The sequence below is a fragment of the Brachionichthys hirsutus genome, chromosome 5 (assembly GCF_040956055.1).
Source record: "Brachionichthys hirsutus isolate HB-005 chromosome 5, CSIRO-AGI_Bhir_v1, whole genome shotgun sequence".
Classification (NCBI taxonomy): domain Eukaryota; kingdom Metazoa; phylum Chordata; class Actinopteri; order Lophiiformes; family Brachionichthyidae; genus Brachionichthys; species Brachionichthys hirsutus.
In genome coordinates this window covers 10921256-10939228 of record NC_090901.1, presented here as the reverse complement: position 1 = coordinate 10939228, position 17973 = coordinate 10921256, and the positions used below count along the sequence as shown (strand labels likewise).

Here is a 17973-nt window from a genome sequence, read left to right as displayed (position 1 = left end):
TTGTGCAAATCGCGTTTTAGAATTTGCGCATGCGCGGAGAACCAGCGTTGTTTTCTGGCGTAGAAATGGAAGGAGTAGATTGCGTGCGTCGACGTTTCTGGATCAAAGGAACCATCGAACGATGTTCTCCGCTTCACCCTGTCCTTTGCATCGTCCACTCTCGTGTCCTCCCTCACTACGAGAACTTGCTAGATTTAATCTTACCCCTTCATGCATAATGTCTGCATCGATTATATTACCATCAGATCTAGCACACATCAGAGCCTGATCTGGATTCAGTTCATGATCCGGATCTGATGATCCAGAAAGTTTCAATTCATAGGAGCACATTAAATTCCCTGCCAGCCATCCATCCATTTTCTTACGTTTTTCCGCTTTGCGGGTCACAGGAGTTGCTGGTGCCTATCCCAGCCTGCACATAGTAGCAACAATGAACTACCTTGGTGGAAGTATTTTATTTTGATATTTTCTAATTTTATTACTGATCACAGACATTGGTTTGTCTGTAGCAGGATTACAGATAACTACATTTACAGATTTTCATTAAATGTCCCAGAAGGGTTGGGCACATAACAACTAAACAACAGTTTAAAAAAAACAAAAGGAAGTGGATTTAGAGAAAGGAGCAGATTCAAAAACAAATTTCTACTTTTTAAGCATTGCAAAAATAAGGCTCTTGTGTACTTTTTCCTCTGTTTCAAGTAAAAATAATCAACAGATGTTCCTTAATCTGAATGTGAGTGTGTGGCATATGTCATGAATGTAATGATAAAAGTCAATCAAATAATAATATTAAGGACTTCCATGAAGCTCAGTCATTAAACAAACAAACTGGTTGTGTCCTTGACGGCAGCAATGATTCATGATAGTGCTGAATGAGTCAACAGTAAACATTTGCCCTTAATCCATCAAAAGATTCCTGGATGAAAAAATGTTCAAGCCTTTCAAATGTTTCTTCATATTCAGGCTGGATTATTTTTGCAAAAATACTTTTGAAGATCAACATTAACAATATTAAAATACAGGATCTTTGACTTTTAATCATGTGTTTTTAGCACGTTTTCAAATCGGGGCATTCAGAAAGAGTTTTTTTTTTTTTTACAGCTGATATTTGATATATTTAATGAACATCCCGAACGTTTCCTGGCGTCAACACAGTGTTGTTTCAATTCTATCCGGAACAGATCTAGATCTTACGGCCGTACGAAACCGCGCGATACTTCAACTTCCCGTTAGCCCTCGCGCTCAGAGACACTCGATGGAGGATACGGTAGCCATGTTGTGTCGGCGAGAGTAAAACATTTAAATTCGGAGTGGAATCAGTTCCGTTTACTTCGCGGCCCGGAGGAACAGTCCATTCTCGTTCGATTTCGGACTTGTGAGCACAGGAAGACACAATGAGCGGCGGGACGCCATATTTAGGCAGCAAAATCAGCCTCATATCGAAGGCCGAGATCCGCTACGAAGGAATCCTTTACACCATCGACACCGAGAACTCGACTGTCGCACTTGCTAAAGGTAACAATGCTAGCCGGCTAATGCAGCTTTGATGTTAGCTGGCGCTGATGGGCGCTCTCCTCTTTGGTAGAGTGTGCGGTGTTCGTTCACATTTCGCATTAAAAGATGGTTTCATACCTCGATCTGACGCTTACATATTTAATATTTAAACTGACAACGTAAGCCTGGGAGCTGGCTGCAGGGCGACTTTATGCTACCGTGACTTAAAGCTACCATTTGCCAAGACGTAACGTTACTATGGGATGCTAAAATAACATAGCAAGCAGCAGCGCCACGTCGCTCTGACTGTATTTGCAAAAAAAACAGAAAAGTATTTTCTAAATTTAACATGGTATTTAATCAATAAAAGTCAGCTTTGTGACTTTGAAGCTAACATTAGCGAGATTTATACCTGCGTGCAGGGAAAAGATGATGTGATTTTCATGGTCAGTTTTTCATCCCTGTAATTTGCATACAAAGCATCTTAAGTATTTGTGTGTGGAAGGTTGAACGTCTGACGTCATTGCATGCGCACTCGTCTCAAGTGGTTCAATGACGGGAAAGAAATCGGAATAATTTGAAAAGCTCACTAACAAATTCTGCGTTAAAGAATTATAATAAATGCATGCATTCACAAGAGTAACATGCAAAACGATGCCCTGTTGATTGTTCGTATCGACAGCAGATAAATATTGATATATAGCTAAGTATTTATACCGAAAAAGCTTCAGCAGACGACTGGGCCCATATCAATTAATACAGAAAGGCTCAAATGTAACAGCGTTCCTGTTAATGCAGTCATTGCTGATGCTCATCAGCAAAATAACATTGAAGTTTTCTCATAATCAAGTTATGAAAATAGACTTATGACTCTACACAGCTTGTTTTTTGCAAACTGAATGTTTGAAGATGAATTTGAAACTTAATCTGAACATGACTAGCATGAACTCAAAGACAACGACTTAGTGATGTGAGCTTGCATGTCAATCTTTAATTTGTGCGACTGACTGAGAGTCGTCTCCTCCTGATTAGTCCGTTCCTTTGGCACGGAGGACCGACCCACAGACAGGCCCGTCCCACCTCGGGACGACACCTTTGAGTACATCATCTTCAGAGGCAGCGACATCAAGGACCTGACTGTGTGTGAACCCCCCAAACCAACATGCACTCTACCTCAGGACCCTGCTATTGTCCAGGTAATCCATCAGATGCATGATGGGATGGAATGGGTGTGACTATTGAAAGTGTTAACTGTCTGTTCTTCTCTTCAGTCCTCCATAAGTTCCTGCTCCTCGTCTGCTGCTGCGTCAACTTCCTTCCAGGTTTCTGGTTCCTATGGACTCTTCAACCGGCCTCCAGTTACTTCCTATAACCAGTTCAGCACCAGTCCCCTGGTATCCCCCCAGTTTGGACCAGCTGGTGTTGGTAAGTCCAATTCTTTCATGTTTCATTGGTTCTGGCTATTAGAGCATGATATCCAAGGGTCCGGGGCCCCTCCGTGGCTCCTGCACCACGTAAGTCATGCAACAGAAACCGAAGAGGGATTGGATCATGGTACCAGTGACTCTGAAGGGTTGGTGCTTTCTCTTCCTCCTAACATGTACTTGACGCTTTCTTCCTTGCGTTGAATGAGCTTGTACCGTTTTGTAATGTTAAAGTGTTGCTTTGTGTTTGGACTGTATCCATTGTCCATTCTGTAAGGAGTGGTTTTTTGCATATTGTCTGCCCTGCTGTATTTCTCTTGTTCTGATTAAGGACCTTCTTGAAAATGAGATGGTTTCATCTCGAGGGTTTTATCCTCTAGATTAAATAAATGCAAATTTTCATTGGCTCAGAGCAAGGTGGGTGGAGTCCAGCTGCTTTCCTTATAATCATGGTTGACCTGTCTGGGCACTGATCGGACTGCTTTTTTATTTTTGGACGTTCCACTAACCGTGGTCTCTGCCTCTCCAGGCCGCAGCAGCCCCGGCGTGGACCCTTTGCAGAAAAGCCCGTCTCTGGAACAAGGTGTTCAGGCCGCCCCGTCGGTTCCAACCACCGCCACCACAGCACCGGCCCCCGGCCTGGGGCGCAAAAGCCCCACCCACAGTCGCACAGCACCCTCCACCGCTGCTCAGAGCAATCAGAAGGTCCAGCACCAGGATGGCGTGGACACCAGGAGGGGGGAGGCTGTCAGGGGAGGAGGCCGCAGCAGCCAGGGGTGGTCTGCACCCCGAACTGTCTCTGCTGTAGATAGGACTCCCACTTCAGGGCTTACCCACTCGCTCTTTAGCCAATCAGGTAAGACCCCAGAGCAGGATCTGTAAGCTTACTCAGTGTTCCGTTTGACTTTATGACCGCACTCGTCTGTTGTTGTTGTTGTTTTTTGTCTGTTTACAAAGTGTTTTTACGACATACCGGAAAGCAATCGAGTGAATCGAGTGTACGACAGTTTCTGCGGCCTCATCCACGATGTCTACCGACAGGAAATTGTCTCTTTCTTCTCCTCATTTACAGAATCGTGACGCAGCAGAATATTATTACGGTAAACTTAAGCAAGTTTAACCTCAGAACAATAAAACTCTAAATTTATGCAGTGCTGCTCAAGGCCACTCGGGGAACTGGAGGAGGTGGTTTCTGATTGGCTGTTTTGTGTCTGATATCACAGCAGAGTGACTGATGAGGAAATGAAATGGCGAGGAAGGGGTTATTGTTGTTATTAATTTCCTGTCTCAAATCTAACAAATCAAACTCGATATTTTCGTAGAGACTCATGTTTTCCACTGATGTTGTTTTGTCCCGGAGCTTTTCCTTTGAAGGTAGGGGTGTAGTGTCGGGGCTGGGTTTTTTTTAACTGTTGATGCTGTTTTGGAACGTTAAAAGACTCTGTTCCAGGCACAGACGTCCCCAAAGCTCCCAGACCAGAATGCGAGCAGGCTCGAGGTGAAGGCAGGGATATCAGTAAACGCTCAACAGGTTAAACCCTCCTCTGCTCTGACACCATCCTCAACCATCCAGACTCTGCATGCCTGCCAGACGTTTGTTTTGGGCATTGGAGCCCGTACGCGCCGTTCATGGGCACGTGCCGGTTCAGAGCATTGTCGTGTGAACACCTGAATCGTGTGCTGCATTTCGTTCATCTGAAGCAGGCTGTTCATTGTACGGCTGACCCATGAGCCTGGATGCTTCTACCATAGTGGATTTGTGCTCTCGCTGTGATGTCATTTGTGGTTATTCTAAACACCTATTTTTTTTTTTTAAAGTTCCAATCTCTAATGACTTATCTTGTTTTTTAGCGCCTGCTGCACCATCAGCTAACCGACGTGGACGAGGGGGTGGACATCGTGGCAGAGGACGCTTCAACGTTCGTCGGGACGGACCCATGAAGTTTGAGAAAGACTTTGACTTTGAGAGCGCTAACGCCCAGTTCAACAAAGAGGAAATCGAGAGAGAGTTCCAAAACAAACTGAAGCTGAAAGGTGCGCTCTTATTTCTGTCGACGGCAGGTAGCGGAAGTTTCACATTTTCACTTTTAGACTAGCGTGAAGCTCAGCTTCTGGTTCTCGTTGGCGGTGAAGGTATGAAATATATAAAAATGTGTTGCCGTTATCAATCAGCAGGATATTTTCGGTTGATAGGAAAACACGGTTTGCTCTTTAGCCTTTTTCCGCCTAATTTGACGGGTGAGGATCGTTTTAGTGAAAGACTTCATATCGAAATGAATAAACCCGGCACGGTGCTAAATATGACTGAATATAATAATATAAAATAGTCTTTCACGTAAACTGGAGAAAAAACTTTCAGATGAGAAGTTGGAGAAGACTGAGAAGGCAGTGAATGGCGAGGAAAAGGTTGAGTCCGGCGTGGAGACGCAGAACAGTGAGGGCAACGCCAATGAGGAGGGTGACCCGCTGGGCCCGAACTGCTACTACGACAAGTCCAAGTCTTTCTTTGACAACATCTCCTGCGATGACACCAGGTCTGTCTGTGTTCGTGTTTGTGGTGCTGAAGCTGAGGCTGAAGCGTGCAAACCTTCCATGTCTCCTCTCACTGAGGTCATGTTTCATTTCACCAGGAAAGTGAATGAGAAGTCCGGAGGCTCGATGTTCCCACGGTGAGCGTTGCTTTGTGTCGGTACGATGTGTGTGGGGGCGCTGCTTGGGGGGGGGGGTCAGTAATTGTTTATTCATTGCTCCTCATCATCACCTCCTGCAGAGAGCGGAGGCAGACCTGGGCGGAGGAGAGGAGGATGAACGCCGAGACGTTCGGCATCCCTCTTCGTCACGGCCGAGGACGCGGCGGTTACCGCGGCCGGGGTGGCATGGGCTTCCGAGGGGGCCGGGGGCGTTCGGCTAGCCGGGGGTCCTTCGGGCCGCCGCAGGGGGCCGGCGGCTACAGGGGAGGGTACAGAGGAAACCAGGCTGGGCGGGAGTTCGCCGACCTATCAGCGTACAGGGTAAGATCTAATTATCATGGTTTAAACCGATAAACGACTGCTTTATAGATGCACACTTTCCTAATGTTCAGCACGATGAGGAACAAAAGAGGAAGGGTCACACCCCGGGCACGTTGCAGGTGCATTTAGAGATGTTAATGGAAAGCTTTATACACCAGATACATCACAGGGCCAGAACAATGTAGAAAGTATTTTTTGATTAATACATTTGCCAAAACGTACACAATTAGAAGAACATCTTACAAAGCCCATTAAAGAGAAGGAAATGGCTGAAATCATCATTTTAATTCCAAATACGTTTTCTTTTTTTGTTCTTTTCTTCCAGAAGGACAACAAAGTGGCTGCGTAGTCTCAGCAGGATGAAGACTGGTCAGACGCTGGAATTGGTTTCAGTTGCTCTTTTGTTGACTAAATAATGAAGATTGTTTACTAGTTGTGTGTTTGTCACCAGCACTGTTGTTTGGCTGCTCGGTTACAGTGACGGAAACAACGAAACGACCGCAAAGTTTATCAGAGAAACATTTAAAATGAGTCCAAAACTTCAACCGATCATTTCCGAGTGACTGAAATAATGTCCTGCTTCAGAGAGATGCTCATTTCCTGTCTGTGGTTGGATGATGCTCCACTCATCCAGCTTTATTTTGTTATTTTTATTTTCTGGGCAGGGGGGGGGTCAGTCTGTCCTACTGAAGTCCAGCATCAAACAGCCCAGGTCTCGCCTGTTTTGGTCTCAGATTCTTTCACCTGAAGTCGCCTCTCAGCTTCAGTCCCTTATTTTCTCGTGTTTTCTGGTGTTAAACACACGACAGGTGTCGCATTTTAACATTAGCATAGGGAGCTATCAACATGTGCAACTTGACTGCTTGTTTTCCTCCCAGCCCACAAGCTAGCTGGGACTGGTCAGTAGCTTCCTGGTTTTTGTTTTTGCTCATCAACCTCTGGTGCTTAAATCGATTCAAACTCGCAAAGTTTCCCCGCAGAGAAGTACGGAAGGTTCACAATGCCAAAGGTAAAGTTTAAAGTTTGGCAGGCTTTACTTTGATGTTACTATCGTGTTAAAAGGTAATAAATATTTTTAATGGTCTCTACATTAGGGCGAGGTGTTTTGTGTTGGGTGTTAGAGCGCCAGAAACACCCTGGCTGATTGGTTCCGGGTCGACGGTTTCCAAACGGGAAACTTTCGTGGTCGTCTGCTAACAGAAGAGCTTCTGTCGCCTTGGAGAATCTCAAAGAAAAACGTCGGAGGGAAATAAGAGCCATGTTTTAGGTTGCTATTTGAGTTTTACATTTTAATTCCATTCTTTCTGCCTCCTTCACATCACAGGAACCACTAAGGTGGAACTTCCTGCTCTCAAAGTGATACCGATCAAATGTTTCAAAAAACATTGATCTAAAATGTGCATCTGCATTGTTACCGGGACTCCCTTCATAACAGAAGAGGAGTTCGTTTCTGCATGCAATAGAGTGCTTGGTTCACTCCTAATTTTATTGTCATTATTTTAATTTGGATATTTCAGAATAAAGCCACTAAAAAAACATTAAAACACTTTTCATTTATTTATATTTTTTCCAGTTTGATGTTTGGCATTTTCAATCTTCTGTATTTCTCTGCTCATTAATCTCACTCAAACACTTGTGTGTTTCTGTCGAGCGGCTTCATGAGACATGAACGCAGAAACCACTTCTGTTACACTCGAACCTTTTTAAAGACGACTTGATGCCACCGACTTCATCCCACGACGCTGCACATGGAAGCTCCAGCAGACAAACAGACGAGGGGACGAGCTTTTCTGATGTTCCTTCCTGTGAGGTCATGAAGAGTTCGGACTGATATCTGTACTTAAAACTCATCGGATCTTTACTCTGCTTCTGGTGTGTGTGTGTGTGTGTGTGTAGGGGGGGGGGGGGGTCATCTGTCCTCATATTGTATTCAGAGAACAAAACAGTCACAAAAAAGGCAGTTCTGTTCTGTAGCATTCTGTAAACGGAGCTGAAACCTAAATTCCATGTGTGGCACATTGAGAACACCCCCCCCCCGCCAAAACGTATTGTGCAAAGATGTCAGCTTGACGTGCAAAACTACCTTTAAAGTATGTAAATGTGCTCAGGAAATGCAGATTTCTTTTTTTTTTTTTATTAGCTTTAATACGAGAGAGCGACCACTGATGTCACGGCTCGAGAGGAGTCAGAGAGACCGGACATTTGCTCGTCGGTGTTGCACCCTGCTGCTCTTCAATTTGAATGGAAATTTAATTTAATGTTTCCTAGTTAGACGAGCTTCTAAAACTAAAACCAGTTGGCTCCTTGAGGGCTTTCAGCTCCGAAAGGAACCGATCAGGCAGACGCAGGTCGACCACCAATGATCCTGTGAACTGAATAACTGTTAGCATTTAGTAGAATTCCTAATAAAAGGATGACTCATCTGGAAGACTACCTTGTCTTTAAGTGTTTATAGTTAATGATCGGGACATGTAATGACCACGAGAACACGAGCGATCTTTAGGGTGACGGTACATCAATGAAACGTCAACGATGTTGGAGTCTTTGCAACAATCTGGAGTTTGAAAGTGACTCGATGTCTCAATTGAAACCAGGTGGAGGATTCTGCTCTGCTGCTTTAAATGTGAAAACGCAGACAGAAAAACAGATTAAAACTCCAAATATAAATTAAAAAAAATAAAACAATTTGTAAAGACGAGCAAGTTGTATATTAAGTTCTGTTTTTTGAGTCGCAGGTTTTGGGATTTTCTTGTCAAACATCAATCGTCTGACTTTAAGTTTTGTATTTTATCAAAGGCAGAGATGTTCTCTTTTTGTTTGTTTGTTTTTCAAGGAATTTTTCAGAGAACTGGTTTGACAGAGATTCTCAATCCTACCTGGATAGGATACCTGAAGCTTCACCCCGACTGGCGTGTTCAAATACACACAACACTACACAACATTCGTACTTTTATTACTTTGGTAGGAATGATTTATTTTTAATGTTTGTTGATGCAATAACTTGGAACATCTGGAGGTGGAGACGCCACCAGGGTGCTCTTGGTTCTCACTTCTGGCTTCTGGAGTCACGGCAACATGTTTGTTTCAGCCCAGCATGGCCTCCTCCTCGGTGGGCCCCGGTGGGCTGGGAATTTTTGTTAAGAGCAAATAAACTGTTGTTCATTAGATTGCGTCGTCTGTCTGTTCTGCTCGTCGGGGGGGGGAATAAACTGGGACAGGAAGTGAGTCGTGTCGAGGTGGATGAGATTTAGAACCTGTTCAGTTGATTCGAGCTGTTAATGCTGATGCTTCTAAATGGGTCACAGGAAGGTTTGTTAGTGTATAATATCAATTATAGTCTTGTACTTTATATTTTAATGTAAAAACATTTATTGGATGCATATAAACAATATATGGCAGGAAATGATTCAGATGTTTTTGATTATCAAAGCTGAAAGGATCTGGGAACCCGTTTCAAGGTGTCCACAGCAAAAGTAGGACAATTTGTCTTTAATTCAGTCCATAAGAGTCAACGAGGTTAAAAAACTAAAGAAACAAATCAGGGTTCGATGATGGGAAAATAAATTCCTGATTATTTCGTAAAATTCAATGTTGTAAAAGTGTTTTTAGGTGTAATTATTAATAAAGCGGACCTTTAAATATGTCACGGCCCAGTGGGCGGGGCTTAGCCAGGGGGCCGAGTCAGAGCGCTGCAGCCATTGGTCCAAAACGGGTCTAACCACCTGCGTCGTTCCTCCCCCCCCCCCCCTCCGTCGCTGGAGCTTCCTCGTCCGGCCCATATCTCCTCCGGAACCCCGCTAGGAGAGCCACCCTTCGCCCCTGAGCGTTACCAGTGCAACCAGTGCAACCAGTGAACGCTGCCATGGGCCTGACCGACCACGCCGAGTACCGGGAGCTGCAGGCCTGGCACCGGGAGAACGCAGGCAGCCTCAACATGAGGGAGATGTTCGACAGCGACAAGGATCGATTCAGCAAACACAGGTCGGAGACGAGGACGTGAGAGTGGGCACGGTGGTGGTGGTGGTGATGATGATGATGATGGTGATGATGATGATGATGATGATGATGGTTGGGGGGGGGGGCGTGGTGCGGACATAGTTTGACAGACATGAAAAACTTCAGGGGGAAATGTAGCTGATCAGCTGATCACAAGACAAGGTCATCGATTCCTGACGGACCGGTCCTGCTTTTCATGATTGAATGAATCGATGAACTAATAAAACCTTTCCCCGCCTTGAACTTCTTCCATGTTTGTAGTTGATTGTTCAGAACGCGAGGCGCAGCCTGGGTGAGATCCATTAGATAACATTAGCTTGCTTGCTAATGTCAGCGCATCTATTATCGGACAGGGGCTGGCTGCGAACTGACAGTCCGATTTCACGAATGAAACTCCTTTTTTTCAAAATCCGCAACATGAAAGATGTTAATCCTCCAAGAAAACGTATTTCCCCGCGTCAGGCATGAAGTCCTTATTAATAATATCATTTTATTTAGGCTTTGTAGCCATTTATATGTACACTATTTTAGTGATGGTACATTAAATAACATTTATAAATCTAATGTTTTGCTGCTAGTAAAATGTCATTTTTTGGGAACTATCAATAGACAGTAATTTAATCATTTGTTTTCATTTTTATGTCATTAGCCGAGCAATATGAATTTCACATGTCAACCGTCATTGTTTTTACAAAATAAATATAGATTGACTTCAACATTTGATATAAAACATAGTCCTTTTGATTAGTCCACAAAACAGGAACGTTATTCAACATTAATTTATGAACCATTTCATGCCATTTCCAGTGGTACGGACAAACTCCGTCTCTTTATATGATCTGTTGGTTTTAGCCTTCATCTGACATCAGACTCTTTTGTTAATTCTGGATATGAATGTAGGCTTAATGATACAAGAAACCAAATACATGTAACTGTTGGTGTCAAAAATATCAGTAAAATGTAAGTTCTAAAAATAATAATAATCATAACATGTTTAAAATGTTCACCACAACTCAGGTCTTTTTTTCTAATTGTCAGACCAACATTCCATTAATTAGAATATTTCCAGGTTTTGTTTTTTTTTTCTTTTTTGAGCGCTTTATTCTGAAATGTTCTATTTGTGTGTCGGTAGCACGACTCTGGAGACTGGTGATGAGGGAGACATCCTGATCGACTTCTCTAAGAACCTCATCAACAAGGAAGTGATGGACATGCTGTTCGCCATGGTAACACACACACACACACACACACACACGTTTAAGTACAGACATGCACGGCTTTAGCGTTAATAAGCTAAGCCAGTGGGCTTGTAGCAGCAGTTTCTCTTAGTGAATGTACTTTTGGTTCTGGTTCTGTATTTCTGGAGCGAATAAAATCACAAAGTTGTGAAACTTCATCACCGACTCCTGGAGAGAGTGAGACATCCCTGTTTCACCACAATCTCTGACACAAAGTAAGAATAACACAGAAAATATTCTGATACAAGCCGTTCTGAAAAAGAAATTGCACAATCAACACCTATATTAGTTTAATATACAGAAAGATTAAGTTTAAAATGTTCAAAAGTAAAGTGACAAATTAAAAAATAGTGAGCTTTATTCTACCAAATCATGTCATTACAATTAAAAACCTCTTAAAGCAGAACGGTTTGTGAAATGTTGCGTAACATTTCTGCCAGTGTGATGAAGAAAGGATCCTTTATTTTTTTTTCACAAAGAATAGAAACCATTTCCTCATCTTCTCTTTCGCCATCTTATCGCTCCTATATGCAGGAACAAAATATTTCTGCCATGACCTGACCGTTAGAAAGCAGGATTTCATCACCCCGTTGGCTCATTGCTTTCTCCTCAGATAAATGCTCAAATGAAAATGAAGCAGGAAGATTTTGACATGTATTTTGAAAGGGAACGCCCAAATCTACCTCTGTTGCGTGGGAATGTGTAACGGCTCGTAACGCTTCCTCCTCAGATGCCGGAGGAACAGGTTTGTTCAATCCGACTCGCTGCCCATTTGTTCATGTGTGACATTCACAGGCCCGGTCCAGAGGCGTGGAGGAGGCCAGGGAGAAGATGTTCTCTGGGGAGAAGATCAACTTCACTGAGGTACGGGACACATTAAGCTGTGGATGAGCAGATCGCCCGAGTCCGACTCGCCTCGGCCTCCAAGTCCTCCCAAAGGACAGACCTGGTAAAAAAAGGGATGTTAGCTTGATGCTAATCGGGTTCTTAGTCCTCAAAAATATTTTCATTTGAGGTGGAGTTTCTCCATCAGTGGATGTCTGAACATCACAAAGCTGCTATCACACACACAAACACACACACACACACACAGATGATCACAGTTTATGCTGATTCACTATTGACCACAGATTAAAGGAGACTGACCTGCTGCTGATACCAAAGATCATCATCACTTCTTGGTTTAACTGATTTAGTTTATTAAATGAAAAAATAATGTTGTGCGTGTGTGTGCGTGTGTGTGCGTGTGTGTGCGTGTGTGTGCGTTGCCTTCAGGGTCGTGCGGTGCTCCACATTGCTCTGCGTAACCGCTCCAATACGCCCATCTCTGTTGACGGTAAAGACGTGATGCCAGAGGTGAACCGGGTTCTGGAGAAGATGAAGAGCTTCTGTCAGGTACGTATCGACTACCGTGACGTTTTCTGTCACCACAGAAGAAGAAGAAACGGCTGTGACCCTTTGACCTCTGCCGCCCACAGAGAGTTCGCAGCGGCGCGTGGAAAGGCTTCAACGGGAGAAGCATCACTGACGTGGTGAACATCGGCATCGGGGGTTCTGACCTGGTGAGTGATTGGCCGGTCAAACTGTAGCTGTGTGATGTCATCACTGAGTGAGGAGGACACTGGAAAGTGTTTATGTTCAAACAGAAAAAAAACAAGTGTAGTTTTTATTTACATGTTGCATTCAGGGCCCTCTGACGATGGCTGCGTTTCACTGACTGTGTTGCCGTTTTGCGTTCAGGGCCCTCTGATGATGGCTGCGTTTTACTGTGACTGTGTTGCCGTGTTGCGTTCAGGGCCCTCTGATGATGGCTGTGTTTCACTGACTGTGTTGCCGTGTTGCGTTCAGGGCCCTCTGACGATGGCTGCGTTTCACTGACTGTGTTGCCGTGTTGCGTTCAGGGCCCTCTGATGATGGCTGCGTTTCACTGACTGTGTTGTCGTGTTGCATTCAGGGCCCTCTGATGGTGACGGAGGCTCTGAAATCGTACTCAAAGGGCGGACCGAACGTCTGGTTTGTCTCCAACATTGACGGGACTCATCTGACGAAGACTCTCGCAAAGCTCAATGCAGAAACGACACTCTTTATCATTGCCTCTAAGGTAGCAGATTGTCATGTGACCACCGTGCTAATGTCATGTGACCACCGTGCTAATGTCGGTGCTGCTTGGACTCACTGTGTGCTTTCAGACCTTCACCACCCAGGAGACCATCACCAATGCCGAGTCTGCCAGGGACTGGTTCTTGGCGACAGCCAAAGACGTGAGTGCGTTTGTTCCCTGAGAGCCGATTGGCCGATCTGATGATGTAATTGGAGCAGAATGCTACGATGAATGGCCTCCACCCTCCTGATGAATTGATTGTGTATTTGTGATCTCGTTGCGTTTCCCTCTCCGCTCCCGCAGAAATCTGCTGTCGCCAAACATTTCGTGGCTCTGTCCACCAACGAGGTGAGGGCTTCGTTTTCTAACAAACTATCATTCGCTGTTTATCTGTGACGGCCAATCACCTGACAGACGTCGTACGTTCCTCTTCAGGCCAAAGTGAAGGATTTCGGCATCGACACTGCGAACATGTTCGAGTTCTGGGACGTAAGTGACTGATAAATAGGCACGTATTGATGATTATATGCGTTCTCTTCTGCGAGTGAAGCGGCTGCCCCCCCCATTATCTTCATGCGTTCTGATTGGTTGATTGATTCTGATTAAAGGAGGCGTGTCGTGATGTCGTGTTTGTTTCTCCTCAGTGGGTGGGAGGGCGTTACTCGCTGTGGTCGGCCATCGGGCTGTCCATCGCTCTGCACATTGGTGAGTCAGCCGTGAGCCGCGCTAACCATCGTCCCAAACCAGGGCTGCTATTTATTGATTGATTGGAAGCATTTTTATCAACGCGGATCTATACCAGCTTTATTCTAACGGTTATTTTCCTGCCTCTTTCGCCGTGAGGAGCCTGCGCTCGCCACCCGTCACATGACCTCTGACACGCTTGTCGTTTCAGGGTTCGATCACTTCGAGCAGCTTCTCTCAGGAGCTCATTGGATGGTAGGAGCACGAACCCCTCTGGACGCAAGCAGACGAGGATGACGCTCTTCTTCTGCTGCCATTGACCTCCTCCCTCCTCCTGCAGGACAATCATTTCCGCAGCGCTCCTCTGGAGGAGAATGTCCCGGTACTGCTGGCCCTCCTGGGCGTCTGGTACATCAACTTCTTCCAGGCTGAGACGCACGCCATGCTGCCCTACGATCAGTACATGCACCGCTTCGCCGCCTACTTCCAGCAGGTCAGTGCCGGGCGGGACGGCGTCGTCGTGCGACTTGTTTCTGGTGCCGCTCACTGTGGCTGTCTGGCAGGGCGACATGGAGTCTAACGGGAAGTGCATCGCCGACGACGGCACCCGTGTCAATTATCACACCGGACCAATCGTGTGGGGCGAGCCGGGGACCAATGGGCAGCACGCCTTCTACCAGCTGATCCACCAAGGTGACACAGACCTGCTTCACAACGGCTCCTAAAAATGCTACTTGTTCTACATATTTATAGAAATGTATTCTATATAAGAACTGCAGCAGCAGCTGCTCCATGAATCAACCTCAACCTGAGGAGAGATCTGGTTGGTTGTTGTCGGAGGAGGTGGCGCCAGAAACGGTTCTATTTACTAACCTGGAGCTGCTGGTTTGAAGTCCATGGTGCATTCAGGGTCCACTTCCCTTTTATCAGCAAAAGGGACACCAGGGGTTAGACAGCATAGGCAGCGACCCCCCCCGACAGTAGCAGAAACCAGATGTGCTTTTGTGACATTTACCCATAATGCACAGCAGTTTAATTTCATTCATCATTTAGATCTCTGAGCCACTAAATGAAACGTGTTCGGGTCCATTTAAAACGCTGTGTCTTTATCTCTCCAGCATTATCAGCACAGTTTGAACTCTCTTCCTGTTTCCTCACCAGGAACTCGTATGATTCCTGCCGACTTCCTCATTCCAGCTCAGTCTCAGCATCCAATCAGGGGCAACCTTCATCACAAGGTAACGCCCACTTGCACTGCTCTCGATCTTCATACCCCCCCTCCCAGATGGATAATGGTTCATAAGAGCTAACGGTTGCTACCCGTTTTGTCCTGTAAATACTCTCGGACATCTCGATATGTATCTGTGTGAGACGCGTTCACACGGACATGCAGAAACGCTGAACTTGTTTCAGATCCTGGCGGCGAACTTCTTGGCTCAGACCGAGGCGCTGATGAAAGGAAAAACTCCAGACGAGGCCCATAAAGAGCTGCAGAACGCAGGCGTGAAGGCCGACGCCGCGGAGAAGCTGCTGCCGCACAAAGTAACTCAGAAACACGAGGGGTTAAAAGCAGCGAACGCTTCACTCGCATTAACATTGCTGCAGTCCAGCCTGCCGTGCTGCGACCATTTTAAGACGCACGTCGGTCTGCCCTTTGATGCTGAAGGTGAAATAGCTGCTCCATCAAGGCCTCCGTATTTAACTTTTTTTATTTTCCCCCTCAAAGGTTTTCAAAGGAAACAAGCCGAGTAACTCCATTGTGTTCAAGAAGCTGAGCCCCTTCATACTGGGAGCTCTGATCGGTGAGTACTGGGGGGGGGGGGGGGTCTACCGAGGGTCTACCGAGGGTCTGCGATGAGACATGTTGAGTCAATAATTCACCTGCTGGTTTCACTGGTCTGGACCAATTAGAATGTTGTCGAGACCCGAACAGTGTCTGCCGCCTCCGGCCACTAGAGGTCAGTGCAGGTGAAGCAAACTCCAGGTTTAAGTTTAATAACATCATTTAAATACCTGCTAGTTAAATCTGTTACTGTGAAAATAAAGTTTGATTACAGCTCATTTAGCAAAGCCTAAATATGAGATGGTCAATCAAAATTTGGAAAACCGTCCAAAACAAACATTTTCCTTTCGACAACAAAATATTTCGATTTGCTGTTTTAAATTGAAATGGATGTAAAGTTTAGCACACAGAGCACAATAGAAGAGCTTTAGGAGAAGAACGTGAACGGATGGATGAAGAATGGATAAAAGAAAGTTTTTCAAGAAAGTAAGTTTAGTAACATTTAGTTAGTGTGTGACACACTTAAGGGAAACGCACAGATGCATTAGCCATGGAGCTGTATGAGAGAACCACAGCCCTGAGCCACGCCCACAGTCTCCCTGAATCAGGTGCAGAGACCTGCAGAACCTGGAGGAACCTGCAGGTTCACGCACTGACTAGAACTCAGACACAGTGAAAAGAGAGTTACTTTTCCCTTGTGTGGATAGGATGATAGCTTGAGTTAAGATTTAAATGTGTCCTAAATGTGAGAACTTATTGAGTGAATCACACTTGAATGCACTTCAACAGTCCAGCTTGAAAACAGAGGAGGTTCTGGTGACCTGAAAACAGAGGCCTGATGTTCTCCCAAAGATATATTGTCTGTGTACAACCTCCTTGATTCAGACATGCTTCCCTCTCTGAAGGTTCTACCCAAGTTGCCCTAACAGTGCCCGTAAGCAGCTGCTCATGGGAAACGTCCTTTAGTGCACTGCGTCGGTTGCACTGCGTCGGTTGCACTGCGTCGGTTGCACTGCGTCGGTTGCATTCCTGGCTGCGTCAAACGAGCCGGAAAAGACTTCACAGTCTTGCAGTCATTGAAAAAGACGAGCTTCAGAATCACAACGGAGTGATCGACTCTTAGAAACAGACGCATTCTTTGATGCTTCCATCCACCAAATAACTTGTAATTGTAGCCATTTATTTCTTGTTAATGTTGTAAACATCCTGTTACTGGTTAAACCTGTTTGTTGTACTGTATTAAAAAACAGACTGAAATAATAATGTATCATTTCTCAGCCCTTGTTAGCCGTTTGTGAGGTTTTGTGCTCGTACGCTACATTTGCTCACATCCTGTGCATCTCCTGGGGGCTAAGCCCCCCCTGTCCTTAAAACCTAGTGACGCCCCTGATGTAAACTTTTTAACGTTTAACCCAAATCTGTTTTTTTTACCCCCCCCCCCCCCCAGCCATGTATGAACACAAGATCTTTGTGCAGGGCGTCATCTGGGGCATCAACAGCTATGACCAGTGGGGGTGAGTTCCGTCACTTACCTGTCAGACATGTTTTTAACACGTCACTAAATAACTTCCTCTGGTCTCCGGCTCTCAGAGTTGAACTGGGAAAGCAGCTAGCAAAGAAGATCGAGCCGGAGCTGGAGGGCTGCTCCAAGGTCACCTCCCACGACTCCTCCACGAACGGGCTCATCGACTTCCTCAAGAAGAACTTTGCCTAAACCCTCCTCCTCCTCCTCCTCAGTCCTCTGTCATTGGCTGAAACACTGCCTCGTTTGACCCGTGAGAATTAGCGCTTCATGTTTGTCCATCTTCACCTGCAGATGTGTCTGAATGGGGAAACAATACTTTGGTCTGCCAGGATGAAAAGAAATGTGCAGAAATTACTGTAGCTGATGACTTTCACAATAAAAGTCATGTTAAACACTGAAGCTTTGCTTGTTCTTTGGATGGTTTTAATGTGAAGGTTTGTTCTGGGTTCATGTTATCAGCTAAAGTGAAAACGATCTCCTTAAAGCTCTTGTGACTCTTTTACACAAGAGTTTTGGGAACAAATCTTGAAACAGTGTTAAAACAACTGTAATTAGCATGCATGAGGCAACATGCTCGTTCACGTGGCAACGGTACGCCAGTGTTTCCGCCCTTTTTTTTTCACGTTTGCTCATAAAATGCTGTTCTTGTGTAACAGCGGTCACATGAACGGCCATAAAGTCTCCTGAAATGCTCCAGAATATTATTCTGCATTT

General features: G+C 45.3%; 2 protein-coding genes across 2 annotated transcripts; both read left to right on the top strand.

Moving 5' to 3' along the window:
* The first annotated feature begins 1262 nt into the window (after positions 1-1262).
* Positions 1263-9097, top strand: lsm14aa (LSM14A mRNA processing body assembly factor a). The gene is made up of 10 exons (XM_068738992.1): positions 1263-1518; positions 2530-2693; positions 2769-2922; positions 3451-3777; positions 4372-4452; positions 4773-4955; positions 5281-5455; positions 5552-5590; positions 5692-5932; positions 6258-9097. Exons 1-10 carry the CDS (start codon positions 1398-1400, stop codon positions 6279-6281), a joined length of 1509 nt encoding a protein of 502 aa, XP_068595093.1. The 5' UTR covers positions 1263-1397; the 3' UTR covers positions 6282-9097.
* Positions 9098-9719: 622 nt separating this feature from the next.
* Positions 9720-17651, top strand: gpia (glucose-6-phosphate isomerase a). The gene is made up of 18 exons (XM_068739713.1): positions 9720-9913; positions 11061-11154; positions 11962-12030; positions 12442-12561; positions 12645-12728; positions 13121-13267; positions 13356-13427; positions 13571-13615; positions 13703-13756; positions 13912-13972; positions 14163-14206; positions 14292-14444; positions 14515-14644; positions 15113-15189; positions 15365-15493; positions 15678-15753; positions 17182-17248; positions 17325-17651. Exons 1-18 carry the CDS (start codon positions 9795-9797, stop codon positions 17446-17448), a joined length of 1665 nt encoding a protein of 554 aa, XP_068595814.1. The 5' UTR covers positions 9720-9794; the 3' UTR covers positions 17449-17651.
* Positions 17652-17973: the final 322 nt, after the last annotated feature.

Bases quoted from the DNA above. Each gene is read 5' to 3' on its own strand.
- lsm14aa (XM_068738992.1), top strand. From the start codon at position 1,398: ATGAGCGGCGGGACGCCATATTTAGGCAGCAAAATCAGCCTCATATCG. The intron at 2,923-3,450 runs GTAAGTCCAATT...CTGCCTCTCCAG, and splicing joins GTTTGGACCAGCTGGTGTTG to GCCGCAGCAGCCCCGGCGTG. The intron at 3,778-4,371 runs GTAAGACCCCAG...ACTCTGTTCCAG, and splicing joins CTCGCTCTTTAGCCAATCAG to GCACAGACGTCCCCAAAGCT.
- gpia (XM_068739713.1), top strand. From the start codon at position 9,795: ATGGGCCTGACCGACCACGCCGAGTACCGGGAGCTGCAGGCCTGGCAC. The intron at 14,207-14,291 runs GTAGGAGCACGA...CTCCTCCTGCAG, and splicing joins TCTCAGGAGCTCATTGGATG to GACAATCATTTCCGCAGCGC. The intron at 15,494-15,677 runs GTAACTCAGAAA...TCCCCCTCAAAG, and splicing joins AGAAGCTGCTGCCGCACAAA to GTTTTCAAAGGAAACAAGCC.